We start from the raw sequence: 24,384 nt of genomic DNA on the forward strand, positions 1-24,384 counted from the left end.
TTAGCTTAGTATGCTTCAGCCAATTCCCACTTGCAATCACATAAAGATTTTATCACTAGCAAAACCACAAATGTCCACCATGAAAAATCCAAATAAAAAATTACCAGAAATCAAAGATATAAATTACCAAACTATCCAAGATAGCCTCTCAACCATAGTCAATACAGTAAAAGAAGACACTAAATTATTCCAACCAACAATCGCTCCTCAGCCACAAGAAATACAATACGACAAGCCACCATGAAAATCTCAAAATTCACAAGAAACCAATCTCCACCATACTTCAGCAATTGCGCAAAAACCTCAGATCAAACCCTTATACCTCAGCAAAGGATTTGAAAATTAGAACCTCAAAAAAAACCACAAAGGCAACAAAAGAAAATAAATATTCAAGTGTACTTTTCTCAACAAATGGGCTTGTATTTATAACCTCCAAATTCCCTTTTGTTGCTAAAATGTAACTTTACTCAAGAAGCTTTACCACACAACATTAATTAGAAGCTTCCTTTAGATTCTCTCACTTGACTTGGCTTAACTAATTAATAAATGACACTTTCCAATGATAACTCAACTCTCAAGTTAAGTGAAATTGTAAAGTTAAATTATAACTTTATAATAAGTCATTTAATAATTAATAATAATTTGGCAACTAAAAATATAATAACTCCCAAAATACTCATCGTTTAAATATGTCGACTGAAATAGGAGTTATACCTATTATTTTTCCATGTGACCAAATGCACTTTTCAAAAATAGAAAGGGTCCATCTCGATCAACACCAACTTACCACAAATAGTAAGTACACAAAACTAAGCTCAAACGAAGTCTGATCTGAGCCAAACAAAGACCACCCTGTAGCTTACTGAAATGTGGAGAAGATAAGACCCTCCCAAGACAAGCCACTACCACAGAAGACCCTCTATTCACAATAATTAGTCTACAAGGATCACAATAATAGGCTAATCCTTGAAACTCCAATGTTGGAAAAAATGGGGACATTACAGTCCTCCCTCCTCGAGATTGCTTGTCCTCAAGCAATCTAGCAATACAGTGAACTGATCCCAAATGAAGAAGTGTGTGACATCTTTGTAGACACTAAATCAACTATAAACCAGCATTATCAAGAACAACCATATGTCCTATAGCCTCACACCCAAAACTTGTGCAAATGATGTAGAAATCAAAATGTCACCAGAAGGCAACTCCATAGAAGCTCTATACATCCTCTTCTTCCTCATATCCACTCACATAATATATATTGGACAAGAATCTTGATTTTCACCAATAATCACTAAAAAAGATGTAGCTACAGGCGAACCATATGCACTCATGCCATCTGCATCAACAATAGGTGTAGCCACATCAAAATATGCGGACATAGCAACAATACTAACTGTCGCCATAGAAAACTGAACCGAATCTGCTGTTGACAAAAACTCATAATCATCAACATGTGCGCCATCATCAATACACACATCAATAATTGCATGCATATCGCTAAATTCGTCCATAGATGGCTCAATCGATGTAGAAGTAGCCGCCAACACTGATATGACTGTATCATCGCATGTTCCTACTCCCACTATCACTGCATCACCATGAAATGCATAATCCTGGGAACTCATTCCAACAACTAATCATCCGACTGTTTTACAATACCCTATATCTCAGATTCTCCATCCCTAGGTAGAGAAGTACATCCTCTATGAGTATAATATTTACTTGGAATGAATCTCCTATCACCATCCATGTCACTATACCAATCACAAAATTGATCTGACAATCTCAGAAGTAAGCAATGACCAAAATAATAACTGAGCCCAATTCCTACAGGCTGGCAGGAAACCGTTCTGATACCATAGTAATAACCCTATTTAGTTATGCTTCTATACATTTGGCATTTCAACAAACACTTGGCAAACAACCCAATTATCACTGAATATATGGTATTTAAAATTCCAAACATGGTATCAGAAAATGAAACAATTGTTCGCAAACTCAGTTAATCTTAGCCTTATACATTGCTCAAATAAATATCAGGCGCTACTATATAATTCTACCATGTGAATTTGCACATTTAAATCCGAAACAACAAATGTCTCACAACAAATTCTGAATTTATTCATTAACTTAGTATGCTTTAGACAATTCCCGCTTGCAATCACATAAAGATTTTATAACCACCAAAACCACAAATGTCCAGCATGAGAAATCCAAATAAGAAATTACCAGAAATCAGAGATATAAATTACCAAACTATCCAAGATAGCCTCTCAACCACAGTCAATACAGGAAGAGAAGACATTCAATTAATCCAACCAACAATCGCTCCTCAGCCACAAGAAATACAATACAAGAAGCCACCATAAAAATCTCAGAATTCACAAGAAACCAATCTCCACTATACTTCAGCAATGGAGCAAAAACCTCATATCAAACCCTTATACCTCAACAAGGGATTTGAACATCAAAACCTCAAAATAAACCACAAAGGCAACAAAGGAAAATAAATATTCAAGTGTGTTTTTCTCAACAAATGGGGTTGTATTTATAACGTCCAAATTCGCTTTTGTTGTCAAACTGTAACTTCACTCAAGAAGCTTCACCACACAACATTAATTAGAAGCTTTATTTAGATTCTCTCATTTGACTTGGCTTAACTAATTAATAAATGACACTTTCCAATGATAACTCAGCTCTCAACTTAAGTGAAATTATAACTTTATAATAAGTCATTTAATAATTATTAATAATTTGGCCACTAAAAATATAATAACTCCCAAAATACTCATCATTTAAATCTGTCGTCTGAAATAGGAGTCATACATATTATTTCTCCATGTGACCAAATGCACTTACCGAAAATAGTAAGGCTCCATCTCAATCAACACCAACTTACCACAAATAGTAAGTACACAAAACTAAGCCCAAACGAAGTTTGATCTGAGCCAAACGAAGACCAACTTGTAACTTACTGAAATTTGGAGAAGATAAGACCCTCCCAAGCCAAGCCACTACCACATACGATTCTCTATCCACAATAATTAGCCTACAAGGATCACAATAATAGGCTAATCCCTGAAACTCTAATGCTGGGAAAAATGGGGACATTACAGTCCTCCCTCCCTGAGCTTGCTTGTCCTCAAGCAATCCGGCAATACAGTGAACTCCAACCTTCACCTAGATCCCAAATGAAGAAGTGCATGACATCTCTATAGACACTAAACCAACTGCAAACCAGCATATCAAGACCAACCACATGTCCTGCAGCCTCACACCCAAAACTTGTGCAAATAATGTAGATGTCAAAATGTCACCAAAAGGCAACTCCGTAAAAGATCTATGCATCCTCTTCTTCCTCATATCCACCCACATAATATATATTGGACAGGAATCCTAATCATCACCAATAATCATTGAAAATGATGTAGCTACAGACGAACCATATGCACTCATGCCAACTGTATCAACAATAGGTGTAGCCACATCAAAATATGTGGACACAGGAACAATATTAACTGTCGCCACGAAAAAATGAACCAAATCTGCTACTGATGAAAACTCATAATCATCAACATGTGCGTCATCATCATAAAACACATGAACAACTGCATGCATATTGCTAAATTCCTCCATAGACGACTCAATTAACGTAGAAGTAGCCGCCAATGCCGATATGACTGTATCATCGCATGCTCCTACTCCCACTATCATCACATCACCATCAAATGCATAATCTTGGGAACACATGCCAACAACTGCATCATCTGACTATTTTACAATATCCTGTATCTCAGATTCTCCATCCCTGGGCAGGCAGAGAAATACGTCCTCTACAAGTATAATATCTACCTGGAATGAATCTCCTGTCACCATCCATGTCACTATACCAATCACAAAATTAATCTGACAATCTCAGAAGTAAGCGTCGACCAAAATAATAACTGAGCCCAATTCCTGCAGGCTGGTAGGAGATCGCTTTGATACCACTGTAATAACCCCAACTGGCAATAACTCGTCAATTTTTAACTAATCAAAAGTTCGACATTTTGTCGAACACTTGGCTAGCTAACCCAAACACATTTGACAACCCTCGCAGTGCTCCAACTAAATCTGTTCCGTATTCCCAAGAAATAACAATATTGTTTTTGCTATAAGAATCCAGAAATGTTATTTAATATTGAGAACCTTGCATCTACCCCTTACTGGATGATTTGCAATAGTTAATTGCACAAGCATTATTCAAAACCCTCTTCACAAACTCTCTCTTACTAAAATATTCATACTGAAATATCTATATTTAACAATTCGTATTTAATTTCTAAAATTGAAATAAGGAGCAATTTCAGTATTAATTTGTAGTAATTATGAGACAATAATGTGGCAATAACAATTGTAATTAGAACCTGTAATCTGCTAGGGAACAGTTAGTTTACAAAATAAACATTATCTGTGTAAGACCACCAAAATGCAGGTCCGATTTGCTAGCCTCAACAACCCGTAAATGATGCCAAAGGTGAAATTCAACAACTACACAAGATGACGCCCAGGTGGAATCTCAACAGCCATGAGTAGCGCTTCACACAACTTGATCTCCCTCCAAAAACAGTAATAAAATAATGCCCAGTTGCAGAATATACTGTCATAAATTAAACCAGCAACTCGTCCAAATATGGATGCCCAATTGCAAACAGACTCCTTAGTAACAGCGAAAAATAGGAGGAAGACTCCAAGCTCCAAATACCAATCTCGGATTTTTCGAATGTAATAGTATCTCCCAGCCACAGATTAAACAGTAAGGAGATTAAACCAATTTCAGAATTAAATCACTATACAACAACAATGTTCCAAAATACCTCTCAGAAACTAATTCACACTACCTCAGCTGTGAATTACAAAGCACATTTCAGCTCCAAACCCTTGTACTTCAGCAAAGGCACATAAATCATCAGATTCAAAAAAACCACGAAGGCAACAAAAGCAAATAAATATTCAAGTGTGCTTTTCTCAACAAAAGGGCTACAGGAACCCTTAGAAAGTAATGTGGGAACAAAGGTGGAAGATTATATTGATAATCAAAGGAATTAGAAGTGGTTATCCACCTTGGATATCCCTAATAGAGAGGATTCCCCTGTTAAAGATTTGGAGGAATTGATGTGCCACCACACTCTCCCTATACATGCCCAGTGGGATGAGGTGATTTGGGATAGGAGGACTAATGGTCGGTTCTCGGTTGGCTCTGCTTACCTGCTTATGTTTTAGAATACTCAGACCTCAATTAGCTAGAGCAAGGTTTGGAATAGACAGTTACTATCAAAAATCATTTTTTTCTGGTGGACAGTCATGCATGGTAAGATCCTCAGTACTGACAACCTCTAAAGGAGAGGTATTCAGATAAGCAACCAATGCTACCTTTGCAAGGAGGACAAGGAAAGTATTGTTCACCTCTTTTTGGAGTGCCCCTATTCTTTAAAAGTCTGGTCCTACATCTGGAATAAATTCCCGATGGCTTGGGTCATCAATAGAAGCTTGGAACAATTTGTGAAGAACTGGGACTACCCCTTCATCCACCCATGCCTCAGAGTCCTCTGGAATCTCCTCCCCCCACATGTTTGCTGGGGTATTTGGAAGGAGAGAAAGAACAGGGTTTTTCGAGAAGAGGAGAGGGGTGAGGAAGTGATGGGAGAGATTTTGAGTAAGCTCATCACGGAGAATGTTATGGTGGCAAAATTTAAAGTGCCACAAAAACCCCCAAGTAAGATGGAGGTGGATATTGCTGGGAAGTGGAATATTATCCCCAACTTCTAGAATTTTGACAATTCAAAATTGGTTGCTAGAAAAAATACCCGTTGGTTTCCCCCCACTAGGTCCACGGTCAAACTAAATTTTGATGGTGCCATGCGGGGGGGAGGGGGGGGCAAGCAGTAGCTGGAGGTGTACTGAGGAATGGAAAGGGTGATTGTTGGTTGCCTACTTAGGACATTTGGGTCAGGGAACCAATAATGTGGCGAAGGCTACTGCCTTACTTTGGGGCCTAAAATTTGTTGTGGAATTAAAGGTGAAAAGACTAACCATAGAGGGGGACTCTAAACTCATCATTGACTCCGTTCAAGGGGGTACTCAGCCTAGGTGGGCCCTGTGTCACATATTGAGTGACATATGGCAGTACCTCACAACCCTGGATCATTATGACTTACAACACACCTACACAGAAGGCAATGTTGTGGCAGACACCTTAGCTAGTTTGGGGTTTGATTTGGAGAACATAAAAAGTTGGAAGAGTGTTGAATCGTTTCCTAACTCTATAAATCCCCTAATTAATAGGGAAAGACTCCTCTAAATCAAGTTAGATGACCTTCCAATTTTGGAGAAGGGGCCATTTTGGCGGATTTGCTATCATTGTGATAGTTAAAATCGTCTTGAGTTTGGCAAGACGTTTCGCAAAGTTTAATTATGTGGATCAATTCGTGAATGGGCATGGAGAAGGGGATGCAATCAATAATATCAGCTTCAAAACTGTGCCATCATTTTTCAATGTTATGGCAGGATCACAGAAAGAAATCACATTATGATTAAGGCTAGATCTTTAAGGTATTATGTGTGGATTTCTTACACTCCCTGTAATGATGCTTTAAAATGTTTAGTACATTTTGGAATTCATTGTCTCGTAAAGCATAAGAAAGATAGTTCTTTTACCATTGGTTACTGCATTTCTAGCCCCACCTTTGCGATTTTTTGGATGCAAATGAGAATTACTAAGATTGAGGAAGGGGATATCGCTGAGGAAGCTGTTCACATGGGTGGGGATCTGAATAGGTTGGAGCCCACTAAATTGGAGGACTTCTCCAAAAGATAGGCCACTTGGATTCTACTGAAGGAGGGAGGGTTCATACCCTACATGCAGGGTATGGTGGGCTACGATGAGAATTGTTTGCAACAATTTGTTGCTAGTTGGAAGGATAGGCGTGTGACCATTAATGGCATTACATTTTAGGTGAATGAGAAGTCTATTGCCATGGCAATGGGATTGGACATTACTGGGAGGAAATGGCAGAAGGTTACGAAGGTGGCGAACGAGGCAAATATGACTAGTTTCTTTAGAGGCAATGAGGCCCCGGATCATTACTGCAATGGTTTTAGGAGGGACAAACTGTTGGAACCCTGGGACGATGTTTGTCTGATGATCATGAAATACCTGATGCTAGAAAGAAGGCACAATGCGTATTACATTAATCACTTCCTGCTTCTTAACCATTTTCGTAACAGGGAACTTGTTTGCATTCCTTTCTTTTTAATGCACACGCTTGAAGAGACTGTGATGGATGTTAGAGAAAAAAGGAAGAATGGGGCCAACTTCACTATCCTTCACCAAGGGCTCATATTTTTCCTTTTCCAATTTCAGTTTGCGCTTTGCCCACCCCGTGTGATTGCTTTTGACAATGTCCTCCCCTCTGGGGCTCCCCTGCGCTTGGAATTTGCAGATGGCAGTTATGCCCCCACCCCTCAGCCTTCCCCTCCTAGCTAGACCCCTATTAAGGGTAGGAAAAACAAGATGGCCCTAGAACAGATTGCTAATAAGAGAATTAAAATGGAAAAGAGGGTGGAAGTGGAAATCGGGGATTCAGATGAGGAAGTTGGTCGGGGTAGAAGAAGGTCAGGAAGAATTGCTAAGACCCATGGAAGATTTAAGCAACTGGCTTCTCGCTCACAGGAGAACGATGAGGATGACATTGAGGAAAGTGACAAGAACTCGAGGGACGGCCAAGAGAAAGGGAAAGATGAAATGGAGAAAGAGGTGGAGAAATGGGATGATACCTTGGATGGTACTTGGGATTTTGAGGCGGACAATCTCATAAAGACCCCTCCCTTGACCCCACCCATGTCTCTGCCACCATCACCCAACCTCCAACTGACAACCAGGAGAACTCCAAAATCATGATTGACTCCCCTTACACCATATCCTCCCCAATAAAAAATGATGGTTTGGTTAACCTAAAGGCCCCAACTGACAATCTTGTGGTGCAGGATAGTAGCAAAACTCTGGTGAACAGCAAGGCATTAAAATTGGGAATGAAGGGGAAAGGGGAGGTTACCCGGAAGGATCTCCAGGAGTTCAAAGACAGGTGCAATGTGGTGGAGGAGGGCTTCTCCCTGTTCTCAAAGTTCACCCTTAAGGTGACTCACGCAGCTGCTCCGACTTAGCAGGTGCTGACTGATGCGTCGGAGGAGGACAACCTGGGGAAGAAGGACTCAAAGCTTCTCTATGGCTTCCTTGCTGAAGACTGGGACAAGTTGCTCCTAGCTAGAAAAGGAAAGAAAAAAGATGCCACCTAGTGACCTTTTGTTTTCTGCTATGTTTGGTACTCTGTTGGTTTTCACTCTCCATCCTCTGCTGATGGTTTTTGGTTAAACTTTGTTCTAGGCTATAGGTGGTACGATGCAATGACCACCATGTTGGTCCTAAGGGTTGGATCCCTAGTACTTTTAATTACTATTATTCTGCTACTTATGTTTTTGATGTAAATTGTTAAGGGTGTTGTGTGAGGTTGTCTATTGGTTGTTCCTTGGCTTTTTGTTGGTTGTGCCACCATTGTTGTAATGGGCCAGCCCCCTAATTTTGGCTACTTTTATATCAAAAACAAATGAGCTTATATTTATAACCTCCAAATTCCTTTTGTTGTCAAAATGTAACTTCACTCGAGAAGCTTCGCCACACAACATTAATAAGAAGCTTCATTTAGATTCTCTCACTTGGCTTAACTAATTAATAAATAACACTTTTCAACGATAACTTAACTCTCAACTTAAGTGAAATTATAAAGTTAAATTATAACTTTATAATAACCCATTTAATAAACAATAATAATTTGACCACTAAAAATATAATAACTCCCAAAATACTCATCATTTAAATATGCCGTCTGAAATAGAAGTCATACCTATTATTTCTCCATGTAACCAAATGCACTTTCCAAAAATAGAAAGGGTCCCTCTCGATCAACACCAACTTATCACAAATAGTAAGTACACAGAACTAAGCCTAAACGAAGTCCCATCTAAGTCAAACGAAGTCCCATCTGAGTCAAATGAAGACCAACTTGTAGCTTACTAAAATATGGAGAAGATAAGACCCTCCCAAGCCAAGCCACTACCACAGAAGACTTTCTATCCACAATAATTAGCATACAAGAATCACAATAATAGGCTAATCCTTGAAACTCCAATACTGAGAAAAATGGGGACATTACATATATTCCTATAAAAGTTGGTATTCTCAAATTGAAGCATCTACTTTGGACTTCACATATCTTTATTTTCACTCGTCAAAGAAATACAACATTTCCCTCCAAAAATTACTCTATTTCTTAAACACTAGTTTCCTATTTCCTATGGCAAGTGGAATTCACCCAATGTTTTAAATTAGGTCCTTTTAAACAGAATGTATTATAGTTTATGAACCACGTATTTACACCGCAACGAACACTCAATGCATCATTTGATTATCTGAATTTCTCGCCATAGTTTGAGAGAGCCTAGTTCTCAAGAACTAGCGTGGGCCTTTATCCCAGGATGATAAAACTTGTGAGACAGTAACAATTGCCATTAATTTTAGGAAGGCACATCTTGTAAGCAAGCGAAACATAACTTCTAGGGTTTCACATTAACTGACATGACTGCAGCAAACCCTTTATTGAATATATTCATAGTACATGTAAGAGAGTATGTGAAGATATCATAATCCCCAGTTATCACAAAAGATCTTTAAATCTTCTGAGCCCTTCCAGAACTTTTGAAACAAATTGTGAAACTGATCCATTGAGTACCTTCTCAATGGACCAAAGATCTTAAAGCATTAACCTGAGATATGATGCCCTGCAGTTGATAAATTAACCCCCGTATTCTTTAGAAGATCAGATAGATTCTGGAAAACCGCTGGGAGACAACATTTGTCCATATCTACTCAGATTGCACAACTTAATGAAGCAACAGAATTTAAACACCAGCAAAATCACAAATTTCGTTTGACACAAAGAAGATTTTCAAAATCGGTAAATGTACCTGGATTTTCGTAATGTTTATTGCTTAAAATGCCATTAAACACAGCCTGCTTGTCCATGTAATTGGATGAACCCCTGTGTGTTGTTTTCCTAGCGATACAGGATTCTTTATTGTTACACCATCCTCCCCCCTGTTTTCAGACATGTTGCTTCACACCATTAGGCAGGCTTTACTGTTCTTATTTTCAGGTTATATATGCGAGCATTTACTCACAGAAGCATACAACAGAAACCAACCAACAAGAACAAAACATTAAAAGGCCCAGAACGAGTCTCATTTGCACATTAAAATACGCTTTATAAATACCCTTATAAAAATGCTATGACATATTTAATCCTATGGTTTTGTGATTACAACAATAAATGCTGTTACTTTTTGGGTGAGCTGAGGAAGTATTTGTAGAAGATTTTGATTGATGTTCAACCATTTATGGTAGCTCCTTTATAGCGCTACGAATTAATGTATACTTTTTTCAACCTATCGTGGGAGAAGGCGAAAATATCTCTGCTACTCAAGCGTGAGACAGGATGGACTATGCTTGATCTTAGGAAACTTGTACATATATTGTAGACCTGAAATTGGTGGACAGAGTGTGAAACTGGGGATTACCTCAAAATGTAGGAGCCAGTTATTTGCTCCTGAACCGTACCCCTTGTCCAAACGGTAGGCTGGCAAAGTCCCGTCCAGACAAACTGCATTGCAACATTATGTATATTAGAAGGCAAAAGAAAATAACCATGTGGAAATATTTGTGATAACAAATCATTCTGTATCATTTTTCATTCTACGCACCATTCTCCAGTGCTTCAGTTCCAAGCTAAAATGATACAATATAATTTATTCAGGAAGATAAATAAAATGCATCGTACGTGCAAGAAGAGAAAAACCGGCCAAAAACTATCTCAAACCCAAAAATTAAAATAATCTTGTGGAAAACATTCGCATTAAAAAAAATTCTGGACATTTTTGTAATCCATGAGCCGTTCTCAAATGCTTCACATCCAGTGTAAAATGCACTGCACTTTATGTAAAGATAATGACGTTTCCGGTACAAATAAATAAAATAAATTGCTGATAGACCATCAATCTTAACTCTGAGAGAAATTAGATTATCATGTGGAAACCCATTACCAATTAAGATTTGAGTCATGGACCTTGATACAAGCCTGTACTTATTCTTTACTCGAACAACCTGCCGCTGCTCTTATCCAAAATATTTAACACAATTAATACTAAACTTAAGAAGATTTCAGGTTCAGCGTGGCAATTTATAAAAGGACTATAGCAAATTTTGGTTACTGTTGAGCACTTACACTAGCTGTCTTTGAGATTGAGTTCGTATATGCAATAGGGTCCTCCTAATCTTAGTTAAATACAGGCATCTAATATTTGAGCTTAATCCAGAAACAGCAAGTGGCTATCCATACAGTCAAATTTTTGTTTCTGAATCATGATTTCAAAGGTGTCCAATATGATTGCATGGATACCAATACATAGTGATGTTTTGGGACTTACAAGCTCCTGTTTCTGCTGCTTTCTCAACCAGAGTCAAATTCACTAACATTATGTCAGCTGGAGAGGCCTTACTTCTCCTGCTTCTGTCCGAAGCTGCATCTACCATTATTGCGGAATCAGCAATAACATATATGACTGTTATCAACATAACAAAATGGCAATTTCTCAGAGCACCCATTTGGCCTGGATCAATTTGTAGTTCAAAAAACTCGCTCCTTTCTGAAAATAACAGAACCCAATAATTGTAAACTTAACTTCACACCAAAAGGTCACTGGGGCATTCTGGTACTCAAGTACTGCATTGCCTGTATGAAACAGACTCCTTCAGAACCAGATGCTCGTAAATTTAAACTCACATCAAAAGCGCATTGGGGCATTCTGGCACTCATGCTTTAAGGGCTATATGTCCTATTTTAACTGTATAAAATTGACTCGAGGATCAGAACTGGGAACCAAATACTCGGCAATTTAACTTCACAACCAAATGCATCGATATGAAATCTTCTTAGATTCATTCCATCCGACCTTAAATAACAGTTGTTCCACTGCCATCTTAAGCCCTCCTCGTGCCTCTATAAATACAACTCTATACAAGTTGAGCTGCAAATCAACCGCATATCTAATCACAAGATATATATTTACGAGTGTACAGTCACTGTACACTGTTGTAGCAGTGCTCGTGAAACATACAGTCAACATTTTTGGCATGATGTGGAAATAATATTATCCCAAACGTCTCTGTTAGTCCAGCCAATAACTAAATAACTCACGCCATCTAAGATTCCATTACTGTCATCCAATTTTGTCCAATTTTCACACCATTTTTTTATTAATCTATAAGACAAAATTGCATAAGCACTGTAACGTGCGTTGTAGCACTGAAGATATAGCTGGTTCCATTGAGCGCGTGCAATGGTAAAAGCTGCCAATCTTGCTAGTGGAATCAAACTTTTGGATTCATTGAGCTTATTAGAATAAACAAAACTGGAATTCTAATGAAAGCTCGCTTGTTTATCAGTAACCGCCATTAATAAAAAGTCTTTTGAGGAGTTGATTTTGGCAATGCTTAGTGAATTCCGTGTTTGAAGAGGAGAAAAGGCATTCGCGGAGGACCCTACCAAGCTACGAAAATGGTGTCTATTTCACATGTATGTACCCATTATACCCTACAATGTATACCCATTATACCCAACGATGTAAAGATCCGTTCTAAAATATTAATCAATAATAAAAAAATTTACTTTCTTTTGTTTTTAGTTCATTTTGCATTTCGTTGTAAAATATTATTCAATATTATTTATTTGTATATATTTATAATGTGTAATAAAGAATATAATTAGTTTTTGATATAATGAGTATATAATGAAAAATGAAAAATAAAAAATAAAACTATAATAATAAATAATAAGCGTGATTTTTTTACAATTAAATTAAATATTTTAAAATTAAAAGATAAATAATTATGTTTAGTCAGAATTAGAATAGTATTATGAATATTTATTTTTGTTGGTGTTTTTCTTTTTATTGTTCAAGTTTATTTTTTATATTTTTATAAATTGATTAGGTTCTATGTAGATATTAGTCCTACTCTCATACATGTTAATTCTACACATGAAAAAGATATGTATAGAAATTAACAAGAAGTGTCACGTAGTAACCTGTGCACTTGCCTTTATAGCTAAATAAATATGTAATATATAATTATAATTAATAGAATAAATATTTATTAGCTAAATAAATATGTAATATATAATTATAATTAATAGAATAAATATTTATTATATAATTGTAGTTAATAAGATACACATTTATTATATGTAGCTAGAATAGACTATTATAGTTAATATTATTGTATTATATAAATAATAAGTGCCACATAGTGGCATGTACTTATCATTAATTATAATTGTAGTAAAAAAAATTATTTATAATAAATAAATTATAATATAATTTTGGTTTTGTTTTATAATACTACACTAATTAAAATAATAATATAATAATATAAATAAATGAGTAATATATAATAACCTGTGTACTTGCCTTTATAGCTAAATAAATATGTAATATATAATTATAATTAATAGAATAAATATTTATTATATAATTGTAGTTAATAAGATACACATTTATTATATGTAGCTAGAATAGACTATTATAGTTAATATTATTGTATTATATAAATAATAAGTGCCACATAGTGGCATGTACTTATCATTAATTATAATTGTAGTAAAAAAAATTATTTATAATAAATAAATTATAATATAATTTTGGTTTTGTTTTATAATACTACACTAATTAAAATAATAATATAATAATATAAATAAATGAGTCATAAACAAATTTAGGTTTTGCATTTGATTTCCTTATTTGAATATTTTGAATATTTAAATATAATTAAGGTTTCTATTTAGAATTTATAATAGTACATAAAAGGTGTTTCATAATTTAGGATGAATGTGTTAAAAAAAGTAAAGTGTAGTGTTAGTATTTACTAAAAAATATTGAATCTATAAATTAATAGAAAAGCTTTAGAAATATTTTAATAATTAAAAAATCATTGTTTGTGATTGGTGGATTATGTTAAACTAATTGAATAATCTAAATGAATGCAATAGTACTAACCTATGGCAAGTACAATAATAGATTAGATGAATTAGATTGTTTTATTCGTTTACATGTGCTTATAAACTTGATTTAATGTGTTATAAGTAGATAAATACATAAATTATTTTTACAAACTTGATTTAATATGTTATAAGTAGGTAAATTAATTTTATAAATTTTTGATATATTCTATAATAAAAATGAAGAGAAAGATAAGTTGTTGAGAATGCATTAGGTTATAATTTTATTATAAAATAGTAATAAAGTTAAGATAAATATATTTTACTACTGTCAATTGAATTTACTCTAAAATTTTCCACTACTCTTTTATAAATTCAATTTATTTCCACAATCATCATCTCATCTCTCCTATTAATGTAGCTTAATGAAATAATAGTTTTATAATTTAGGTGTTTCTTTATTAATAGTTTTATAATTTATAGATTAATACTAGTTATATACATATTATGTATTTATATAATATATATAGAGAAAGCCGAGAGGTATCAAGGCTTTAATTTATAAATATGAGTTTTTTTTTGTGTAAATTAAAGCCTCGATATATCTCAACTTTCTCTATATATTATATAAATATATAATATGTATATAGCTAGTAGCATCCGTAGGGGATGTTAAAAGAATATGATTCTAATATTTATTATATAATATAATATTACTACATAAATTTTATAATATGAACTTGTATAATTGTATTATGTAAAAGACAAATTTTTGAACTTGACAAATAGGTTTAATTTAATGTATGTTTGGGCCCAATTCTCTCTCTCTCTCTCTCTCTCTCTCTCTCTCTCTCTCTCACACACACACACACACACACACACACACACACACACACACACACAATATTTTTCCCATATCTACTTCATGTCTCTCACCTTGTCCCAATTCTATTTTATCTATGCCCTATAGTTACTTACTATCTCTCCTTATCTTCCACTCACTCTTTCTCTTGCTCCCTCTTTTCACCACATCTTCCCTATCTCTATTTTTTATACATACAAATATATACCCCCCTAATTAGTATCTTTTATAGTCCTCCCCTCTCTCTCTAACACTTCTCCCTACTCTCAAGATATTTTTTTCTATTTAGCTTCTTTATCTACCTAATTTCTCTTACCTTGCCCCCATTCTATCTTATCTACCACTTCTCTAATAATTAATCAAATCCCTTCTCTTGCCATATTTTTCCCCTATTTTTCTTCTTTATCTACCTCATGTCTCTCATCTTGTCCCCATTATGTCTTATCCACCACCTATAGTCACTCAGTCTATCTCTTTACCTTCCATGCACTATTTCTCTTTCTCCCACCATATCTTCCCCATCTATATCTCTTATATGTACACATATATATCCCCTTAATTCTCTCATGTAGAGTCTCTCCCCAATCTCTCTCTCACCATATTTTTCCCTTACTTATCTCCTTTAACTACCTCATTATATCTTATCTACCACCTTGTCTCCATTATATCTTATTTACCACCTATAATTACTCACTATATCTCTTTATCATCAACTCACTTTTTTTCCCACTCCCTCTTTTCCCCAAATCTTTGTCATCTCTATTTCTTGTACATATGCATCTATATCCCTTAATTAATGTCTTGTATAGCCCTCCCCCCTCTCTCTAACACTTCTCCCTACTCTCAAGATATTTTCTTCTATTTACCTTCTTTATCTACCTAATTTCTCTTACCTTGTCCTCATTCTATCTTATCTACCGCTTCTCTAATAATTAATCAGATCCCTTCTATCACAATATTTTTCTGCTATTTTTCTTCTTTATCTACCTCACGTCTCTCATCTTGTCCCCATTATGTCTTATCTACCACCTATAGTCACTCATTCTATCTCCTTACCTTCCATTCACTCTTTCTCTTTCTCGCACCTGTTACCATATCTTCTCCATCTATATCTCTTATATGTACACATCTAAGAGATATCCCTAATTATTAGCCTCAAGATCCATCTCCTCTCTCTCTCACTCCCCCAAATCTTTTATTCCATTCCTAATTACTCTCTCTCTCTCTCTCTCTCTCTCTCTCTCTCTCTCTCTCTCTCTCTCTCTCTCTCTCTCTCTCTCTCATCATATATTCCTCCTTAAGCTTTATTTATTCCTCATGTCTCTCCCTATCTCTCTCTTTACTCTCCCTATGACATATGCCTATAATGATAAAAGATCCACTCTCTCTATATTACGCACACACAAAAATATTCATATCCCTCTCCTAATAGATTGCCCTCTCTAATCTTATATAATAATAGTTCATCTATTGCTCAATATTGAACCTATTTTTTGATTTTTTATTACAATAATTTAAATTTACTTCATATATGTATTTACATTTAATTATAATCTAGTTTAATGATTAAAATATTTTTTTAAAAATTGTTTATCTAAATATATGATTCAATATATCTAATTGTTTTAATGTTACTGGGTAATGTTTTTTGTAGATAATAGTGTGATCGAAAACCTTGAAGCAAAAATTAGAATACAATCAACCCAAAAAATAGAACAAAGTATAATAATAAAAATTTAACATAATGAGGTTAAATAAATAAATAAATATTGTTATTTAAAAAATTGATTCTAGATCTTGTTATGTTAACAAACAATCATTTACAATAATAAAAAATGAATTATAAATTATAAAACACATATATTATAGACAAGGGCTACAATTTGCAATTTAAAGGAATAAGGGAAAACATATTTATTGAAAAAGCATATTGTGCTTAATAATATTAAATTCTATAGTAGTTTATATAATATGAATACATTTATTATGCATGAATAAAATCATATCTTTTTATCAATAATAACTAATTTGGTCGATGTAAAGACCTTATAAAATAATCACTGATGAGATAAGTATTGTGACCTTCATTTTCTTCATGATCAGCTTTGACTTCTTCCAAAACGTCCTGAAAAATAGCTATTCTATTAAATGTCTCCGTTACTTTTTCTATAACATTTCTCATTCTTAAAATTTCATTATCTGAGATGAAATCAATTCCTGATGCTGCATTTTCAAAATGTAGAAGCAATTTATAACAACTCTCCAATGTAGATTTTTCACATTTATCAATAACAGTTTGAGGGGATCCATCAGAGTTCACTGAGCCCACTGGACTTGGCATAATGATTTCAGACTCATTGTCAGAGTGGTCCATTGTATTAATATTATATCTTGGAAAAATCATAAAAGGTTATAAATTAAAATTTATTACATGTAATTTACCATATATGGATGCTTTCAAAAATATAGATCATGTACATAGAAGAAATTATAATTTGCAATAAATTAAATTTTTTATATTCATTTTCAATTTAAACAAAAATTAAACTTATATCATACAAAAGTATAATACATTAATACTCTTAATTGTTTCTTACACATTGTAGAGTGCATGTGGTCATCTAAAAGTATAAATATATCTCATAAAAAAATCTAAAATCTTTAATTTTGAATTTTAATTATCAAAATGTGTTAATAAAAAATGAGATATATTAAATAATTAGAAATACATAATTTTTTTAATATATATTCTAATATGAGTTACAACAAAAGTAAATGCAAATATGAATGAAAATTTTTTCCATTTGAAATTGTTTGATTTAATATTGAAATCACTGTGGAATTATTTTAATAGATAGGATATTGAAATTAATTACAATAGTATCAAGTATCAATCATTTGAATCTGAATCACTAGATTCATTACAATGAATCATGTTTCTTTGAAGTAAGTCATGTGTATCTGGATCCAACACATCAAACCAATATAGGTGCTCGAAGGTTCTTCGTCTCATAAATGAAGTACCATTATTTGAATGCCTCAGTATAGAAAATTCACAGATTGATTGCATCCATGTAGGCATATTTTCTATTACAATTTTTTTGGTTCTTTCATGAAATGGAAGATTCAAAAAGACCCCTTGAGGCCCCCATCTTCCAACCACATGCCGATTCCATGGTGTATCATATAATCTAGCAAATTGTATACGAAAAATTTGGCCATGATAGTGAAATTTCTCAAGACCTTGAGTACTAATTTGAGGACCTTCAAGCATTGTTTTCAACCAATGAGAACCATTTTCATGTAAATCTGTGGGGTAAGGAGCTTGTTCTAAATAGATCTCTGCAGGAACAAAGTACAATTCAGTGGGATTGCAGTCCTCACAACAAACCAATTCTTCAAAAATAGGATCTCTATAAAAATGGTTGAAATTTCGAAGAGCTAGAGGATAAAATCTAAGAAAACTTGCGTCCAGAAGATTTCTTTTTGAAGATAAATATTTTTCTCTTTCTTCACTATGAATTCTTCTAAGATCAACATACTCGTAGAAATCATCAGTTCTAATTGTTCTTTGCCTTAACATTTTTTTTTTTGAAATATCTGAAAGACAGGAAACAAAAGAAAATTGACTACGTAAAAGAGAATGAAATCTAAAGAAAATATTTATCAAAAACCTAAAAGAGTATTGTCAAGTGGAATAATTAAACAGAAATAATTCAAAATATATATATATTTTTAATATTATAATTTGCAATTTAACTGGTACTAATATCAAAGAATGCTAGAATATTTTTTTCAACCCTTGAAAGAAAAAGAACACATATAACATCTCAGTAAATGATCCATATTATATTCATACAAAAGCTATTTACAAATGATTTTACAAATATAGAGAGTGAACCGTATTATACATTCATAAGGAGATATTAAAATGTGTTAATATAGTTAGATAGCCACAAATATAACATTGACATGGAATAACTAAATAGAAATAATTGAAAATATGTTCTTTTAAAAAACATTATAATTTGTAATTTAACTGGTACCAATATCAAAGAATGATAGAATAATTTTTTCTAGTCCTTCCAAGAAAAAGAACACATATAACATCTCAGTAAATGATCCAAATTATATATTCATAGAAGAACTATTTTCAAACAATTTTACAATCCCATTACAATAAGAAAAAAGGTACCTATTGTAGTTGAAGATACTATAATATTAAAGAAAAATGTTTTATGACATATTTTCTATTTCTCAAAGCCTTATTTCTTCTACTTTTCTTCTTTCAAGTTGTTTTCCCTTTTTCATTTTCTCATAGTGATCATAGGAAAATGGTGGCATTATCCTCAATCCCTGTAATGATTTTACACGAGAAACCACAACAAATGTCATTCATGTTCTCTCTATTGGACCTATATCGATTGTTGCTTTTTCAAGTGTTAAACCTTGAGATTTGTGTATTGTCAATGCCCAAGCCAATCGCAAAGGTATTTGAGTTGTACAACCTCTTTGTACTAGACCTATTGGAACTAATTTTGCATTTTCTTCATTGAATGGGAATCCAAAGTAAGTGTCAAATTTCACCAGTACATTCAAGGATAATTCTGGTGGCATGGTTTGTGGCTTGTACACAATATCATGAACAAAACGTAGAGCACCATTTACAAGTCCTGCTTCTATCCATAAATTAGAAGTCAACATTACTCTTGCATTATTTGAGATCATTAATTCCATATCTAACTCATCCATAGAATTGTCATCTACATTAGTAATTTTTGATACTTTAGTTGCAATAATACGTGCAATAGGTTCTCTAAGAGAATGTAACATACTTCTATTATTAATGCGAACATTACCATTTGTTGAAAATAAATGAAGATTTTTATCAAAATCATCATTTATTTCTGGAATAATATTAATTCTTGTTCTCAACATCAACAAATTCCAATCCATAATTGTGGGATTTGCATCTCTAAGATTGCTGAGTAACTGGCAAAATTTTTGTTGTTCGGAGTCTTCTTCGTCTTGCCTAAAAATGTTTTCTAATGTGACCACCTTTTTGAATTCTTCCCATAATAGCTTTGCTCTTCTAAAACTTGCATATGGTACTTTGTCTTTTACTGGAGGTAGTTGTCTGAGGTCTCCAACTAAAATGATTGAAACTCCTAACAAAAATAACAAACATTTAGCAATTCATTAGATTTTCAATATAATATTTCAATGTATCATGAATAACATTAATCAAAATTTAACAAATAAAATTAGCTGAACACCTCCAAAGCTAAGATTTGATTTATGAGGAAATGCTTGATGAAGCCTTGAATCAATATTCTCAAGTAGCTTCTCCCCAATAAAGCTCATTTTATCTATCAATATGTATTTTATATGATTCATTTCCTCCTGAAAACTGGTCAAACATGTTCCTTCTAGTTGTATGAAATCCTTAACTGGATTTTTCAACTTTGAATGTATTGTTGATCCACCAATGTTAAATGTTGCTACTCAGTTGGTGCGAGGAGCAGTAAAGGGGATTGATTTGGCATTTCAGCTTGTTTTAGATACTTACTAATTCCACCAATCAAATATGACTTTCCTGTATCCGCAATTCCTTGAACAATCATGTACAATGGATCCACACTCTCACCTGCTTGATAGTGTGTCATAATGATGTCAAATGCCTTTTTTTGTCTCTCACTAAAATTTGTTATGTTGATATTGTTCTCTATGCAAAAATTTGAAAGCAATCCATTTTTTCTCATTCTACAAATAAAATTAATTGCCACATTACTTTCTTCATCTGATCTATATGTATGTAACCAATTATATTGTCTATCTATATCCCTTCATCCCAACATATCAATTTCAAAAACTTGCAATGCTTGTCCATGATGCAGCTATGAAATAATTTCCCATTCATGCTTTGTAGTATTAGCATGACCAATAATATTATCTTCGCTCTCTGATTCACTTACATTCTCATTGTCTTCTAATTCCACTGCTCGTTTAACATGCCATGGAACATAGTTAAATGACTCCCAATTTGAAATGATAGAGTTACTATCTTCACCAATATCAATTGCAATTTCTCTAAATTATTTGTATAGAAGCAACTCTGAGAAACAAAAGTCAACAAACTTTTCAAACTGGCGTGTTGGAATAGTTACAAATCTTGGATATACCCTAACAATTGCATTCTTTTGTCTTCTTTTCCACTTATTTTCATTTTTTCTATTCCTATTAAATATCCACGATCTAGAGGCCTCAATCAATGACAAATTTTCCATAGAGCTCGGTCTCCTTCTATATGCATCAATAAAGGATTCTTTTCGCTCCTCACTTTCACCTTCATTTGCTCTTGTTACTGGTTTAAAATTTTTGCGTGAAACATTTAGATTAATAAATCTTCTACTACATTCAACCAATGAAGTTCTAATAGCATATGACATGTCTCTTGAGCTCCAACATCTCTTTCAACTATAGTTTCAGTTAGAAGTTTCCTATAAGCCTTTGAGGCAAAGTGATCGGGATTCTCTATATTGGCCAAACGTGTTAACATTTGATGGTAGGTTTTTGAGTTTCTCTCTGCCTTTGCTGCATATTTTGCAATGTACCTAATAACTGCATGCTCTGACAAAACTGGCTGCCAATCAATATTAGCTCTCCAAAATTGGAGAATGTAACGATTATGTGAGTTAACTCTTTCATCATTTCTAGCAGGTTCAAACTTCTTTTCACTAGTTTCAATATCCTCATATAACTTTGAACCATTTAGATTTAGAGACCAAGGGGCATTGTGTTGGAATAATGATACATTTGTCATTAGTTACAACACTTATTTGATTCTGAATGCTTATCGAGTTCATCACTCAGTTTACAGTTCATACCGAGCATTCATTGGTTACCAAGTATGTTCAGCAGTGTTTACCGAGTCAGGAAGGTAAACAAAGGTTTTAGTGTTTACCGAGTCAGAAAGGTAAACAAAGGTTTTAGTGTTTACCGAGTCAGAAAGGTAAACAAAGGTTTTAGTGTTTACCGAGTCAAGAAGGTAAACGAAGGATTTAGTGTTTACCGAGTCAGGAAGGTAAACAAAGGATTTAGTATTTACCGAGTCAGGAAGGTAAATGAAGGTTTTAGTGATTACCAAGATAGAAAGGTAAAAGAAGTATTCAGTGCTTACCAAGTGAATCGAAGGAGTTAGTTTCTACCGAGTGACACAATGTTTACCGAGTCACCAGTGGTTACCAAGTTCCAAGCTACTCAGAGTGATTAGTATGGACCGAGCCCCTACCTCTACCGAGTGCATGACGATGCCGAGTAATGTAGTGGATGCCGAGTGTCAGAAGGTCACCGAGTGAGTTTGAGGAACCTGAGTTTTCTACTATCTGGCCGACTCAGTAATGTTTTATCCACTTGTGTTTGGCCGACCTTGTTGCTGTAAATATTGGAATGGTATATATGTAATGTATTGTTCCATTTGCAATAGAGATGAAAAAAAAAGGAAATGATGAAGAGAAGTAACAGTGAAGTAAAAGCGAATTGAAAGAGAATCAGCAGCGGAGTATTCAACAAGGTTATCAAGGAGCAGCAAAGATATATCCATCACATCAAGTGATCAGTACATAAGATCTAATCAGCAAACTAGTTGCGAGCAGATCCACTGCTTCATCCTAACAGGTGAATCAATTTTGTAAATCCTTTAATAGGGTAGACTTAACAGTCTTTTGTAAATCTCCTAACAGAGTGCATACTTCATTGTATGTTTGTAAATCCTCTAACAAGGTGGATCTAGCAGTCCTACTTGCTCCTAACAGGGAAGATCACCAAAAGTGATCATTGTAAGCCTTAACCAGCCAACTTTATACTGCAGTATTGAAGTTTTGTGGGCATCATCCCCACCCCAGTTTTACTTTCAATTTGAAAGGTTTTTGGGTCACCAAATCAGTGTGTTAATCTTTTCATGCATACAGTAAAGTAGATGAATGAATGGTGAATTTGTTATTATGTTGAATTGGTTTAAATTTTAAAGCTTACTGATTCACCCCTCCCCTCTCAGTAACATTGTTAGACCTGAATATTTCCAACAATTGGTATCAGAGCTTTGTGGTTCTCAAGACAGAGCTTGACAGCTTGAGCAAAGATCAAGGACAATGGAGATATTCAGACTTGACAAAACTATTGAGAATGAGAAGCTAGATTTGGAGATGACCATGGTTCAACTCAAAGAAGCAAAGGAACATCTTTCTCAATCCCTAAAGGGAAGAAAGGAACTTGCAAGACAAATAAATGACCATTTTTATGTTGAAGAAAGGATTGAAGATTTGTTACCATCAAGTAATTCAGAAGAAGCTGACAAAGCAATCAAAGAACTTTTAGAAAAAAATGAATCTCTGCAAGAAGAGGTAAGAAAGCTTAAAAGAGAGCAAGAAATACAGTCAATCAGGCCATGTGAAGTTTTGGAACAAAGAAACAAAGCACAAGAAGAATTGGAAGATAGAAGTCATGAAACTCAAAATCAATCCCTTGAACATAAAGATCTAGTAGATCAACTATTCAATGCAAATGAAGAAATTAGGATTCTCAGAGCACAAAATGAAAGTCTACAGAATGACTTAAGAACTGAGAGACAAACCAATGAAAGCTTGGAAAATGATCTAAAAATTGAAAAACAAGTCAATGAAAGGATGATGAAATCTCAAGCAGACATGAATCAATTGAATCAGCAAAATGAGCAGAATTTCTATAAGCAAAAAGGTAAAGCTGGTCTTGGATACAAGGAAGAAGGTGAATCTTCTGAACAAGGTACTCAAAGGAATCAAAGACCCACTTGTAATCATTGTGGCAAGATAGGTCATACATCTAACAAATGTTGGAGTAATGGTAAAGGTAAATTCAATGGAAAATGTTTCAATTGCAATCAGCATGGTCACAAGGCCAATGAATGCAAGGAGAAACCAAAGTTTGAAGGCAAGTGTCACAAATGCAAGAAACAAGGACATAAGGCATCTGAATGTAGATCAAAATCACTCAATCCAGCAGAACAAATTGTCAAAGCAATATTTGGTTGGGATTACAATACTTGGTGTAGATATCACTATTGTGGAGAATATGGACACAGGAACAAACTGTAGAAGGCATCACCTAAGGAAGAAAGATACAACCATAAGATGCTATACTTGTACTGAACTTGGTCATATAGCCAAGAATTGCATGAATATAGGAAAGGTTGAAGATGAAAAGAAAACTAGAGCTGATAATATTCGAAAGCAAATGAAACAACAGTGGATTCCTAAGTCTACCGAGCAAGAAAATTCAAATGATGGAAATGTCACTCTAGAAATGGGTGACTCCACCATATCTAATTAAGACTTATCAAGAAGG

General features: G+C 34.1%; 1 protein-coding gene across 3 annotated transcripts in view; it reads right to left on the reverse strand.

Annotated features, from left to right (window-relative positions):
• LOC149543762 (pectin acetylesterase 3-like) overlaps window positions 1–12,560 on the reverse strand; it is a 228,460-nt gene extending 215,900 nt beyond the window's left edge. For all 3 annotated transcript variants that reach the window (XM_089798455.1, XM_089798454.1, XM_089798456.1), the window contains exons 1-3: window positions 11,575–12,560; window positions 10,669–10,751; window positions 10,060–10,189 (exon numbers count right to left, since the gene is read on the reverse strand). In XM_089798455.1, the coding sequence (XP_089654581.1) occupies window positions 10,060–10,189; window positions 10,669–10,751; window positions 11,575–11,752 (391 nt within the window). In that variant the 5' untranslated portion in view covers window positions 11,753–12,560. The remainder of the gene's footprint in view (window positions 1–10,059; window positions 10,190–10,668; window positions 10,752–11,574) is intronic.
• Window positions 12,561–24,384: the final 11,824 nt, after the last annotated feature.

The sequence above is a fragment of the Cupressus sempervirens genome, chromosome 8, assembly GCF_028749045.1.
Source record: "Cupressus sempervirens isolate cs-2001-9-10 chromosome 8, ASM2874904v1, whole genome shotgun sequence".
Taxonomy (NCBI): Eukaryota; Viridiplantae; Streptophyta; class Pinopsida; order Cupressales; family Cupressaceae; genus Cupressus; species Cupressus sempervirens.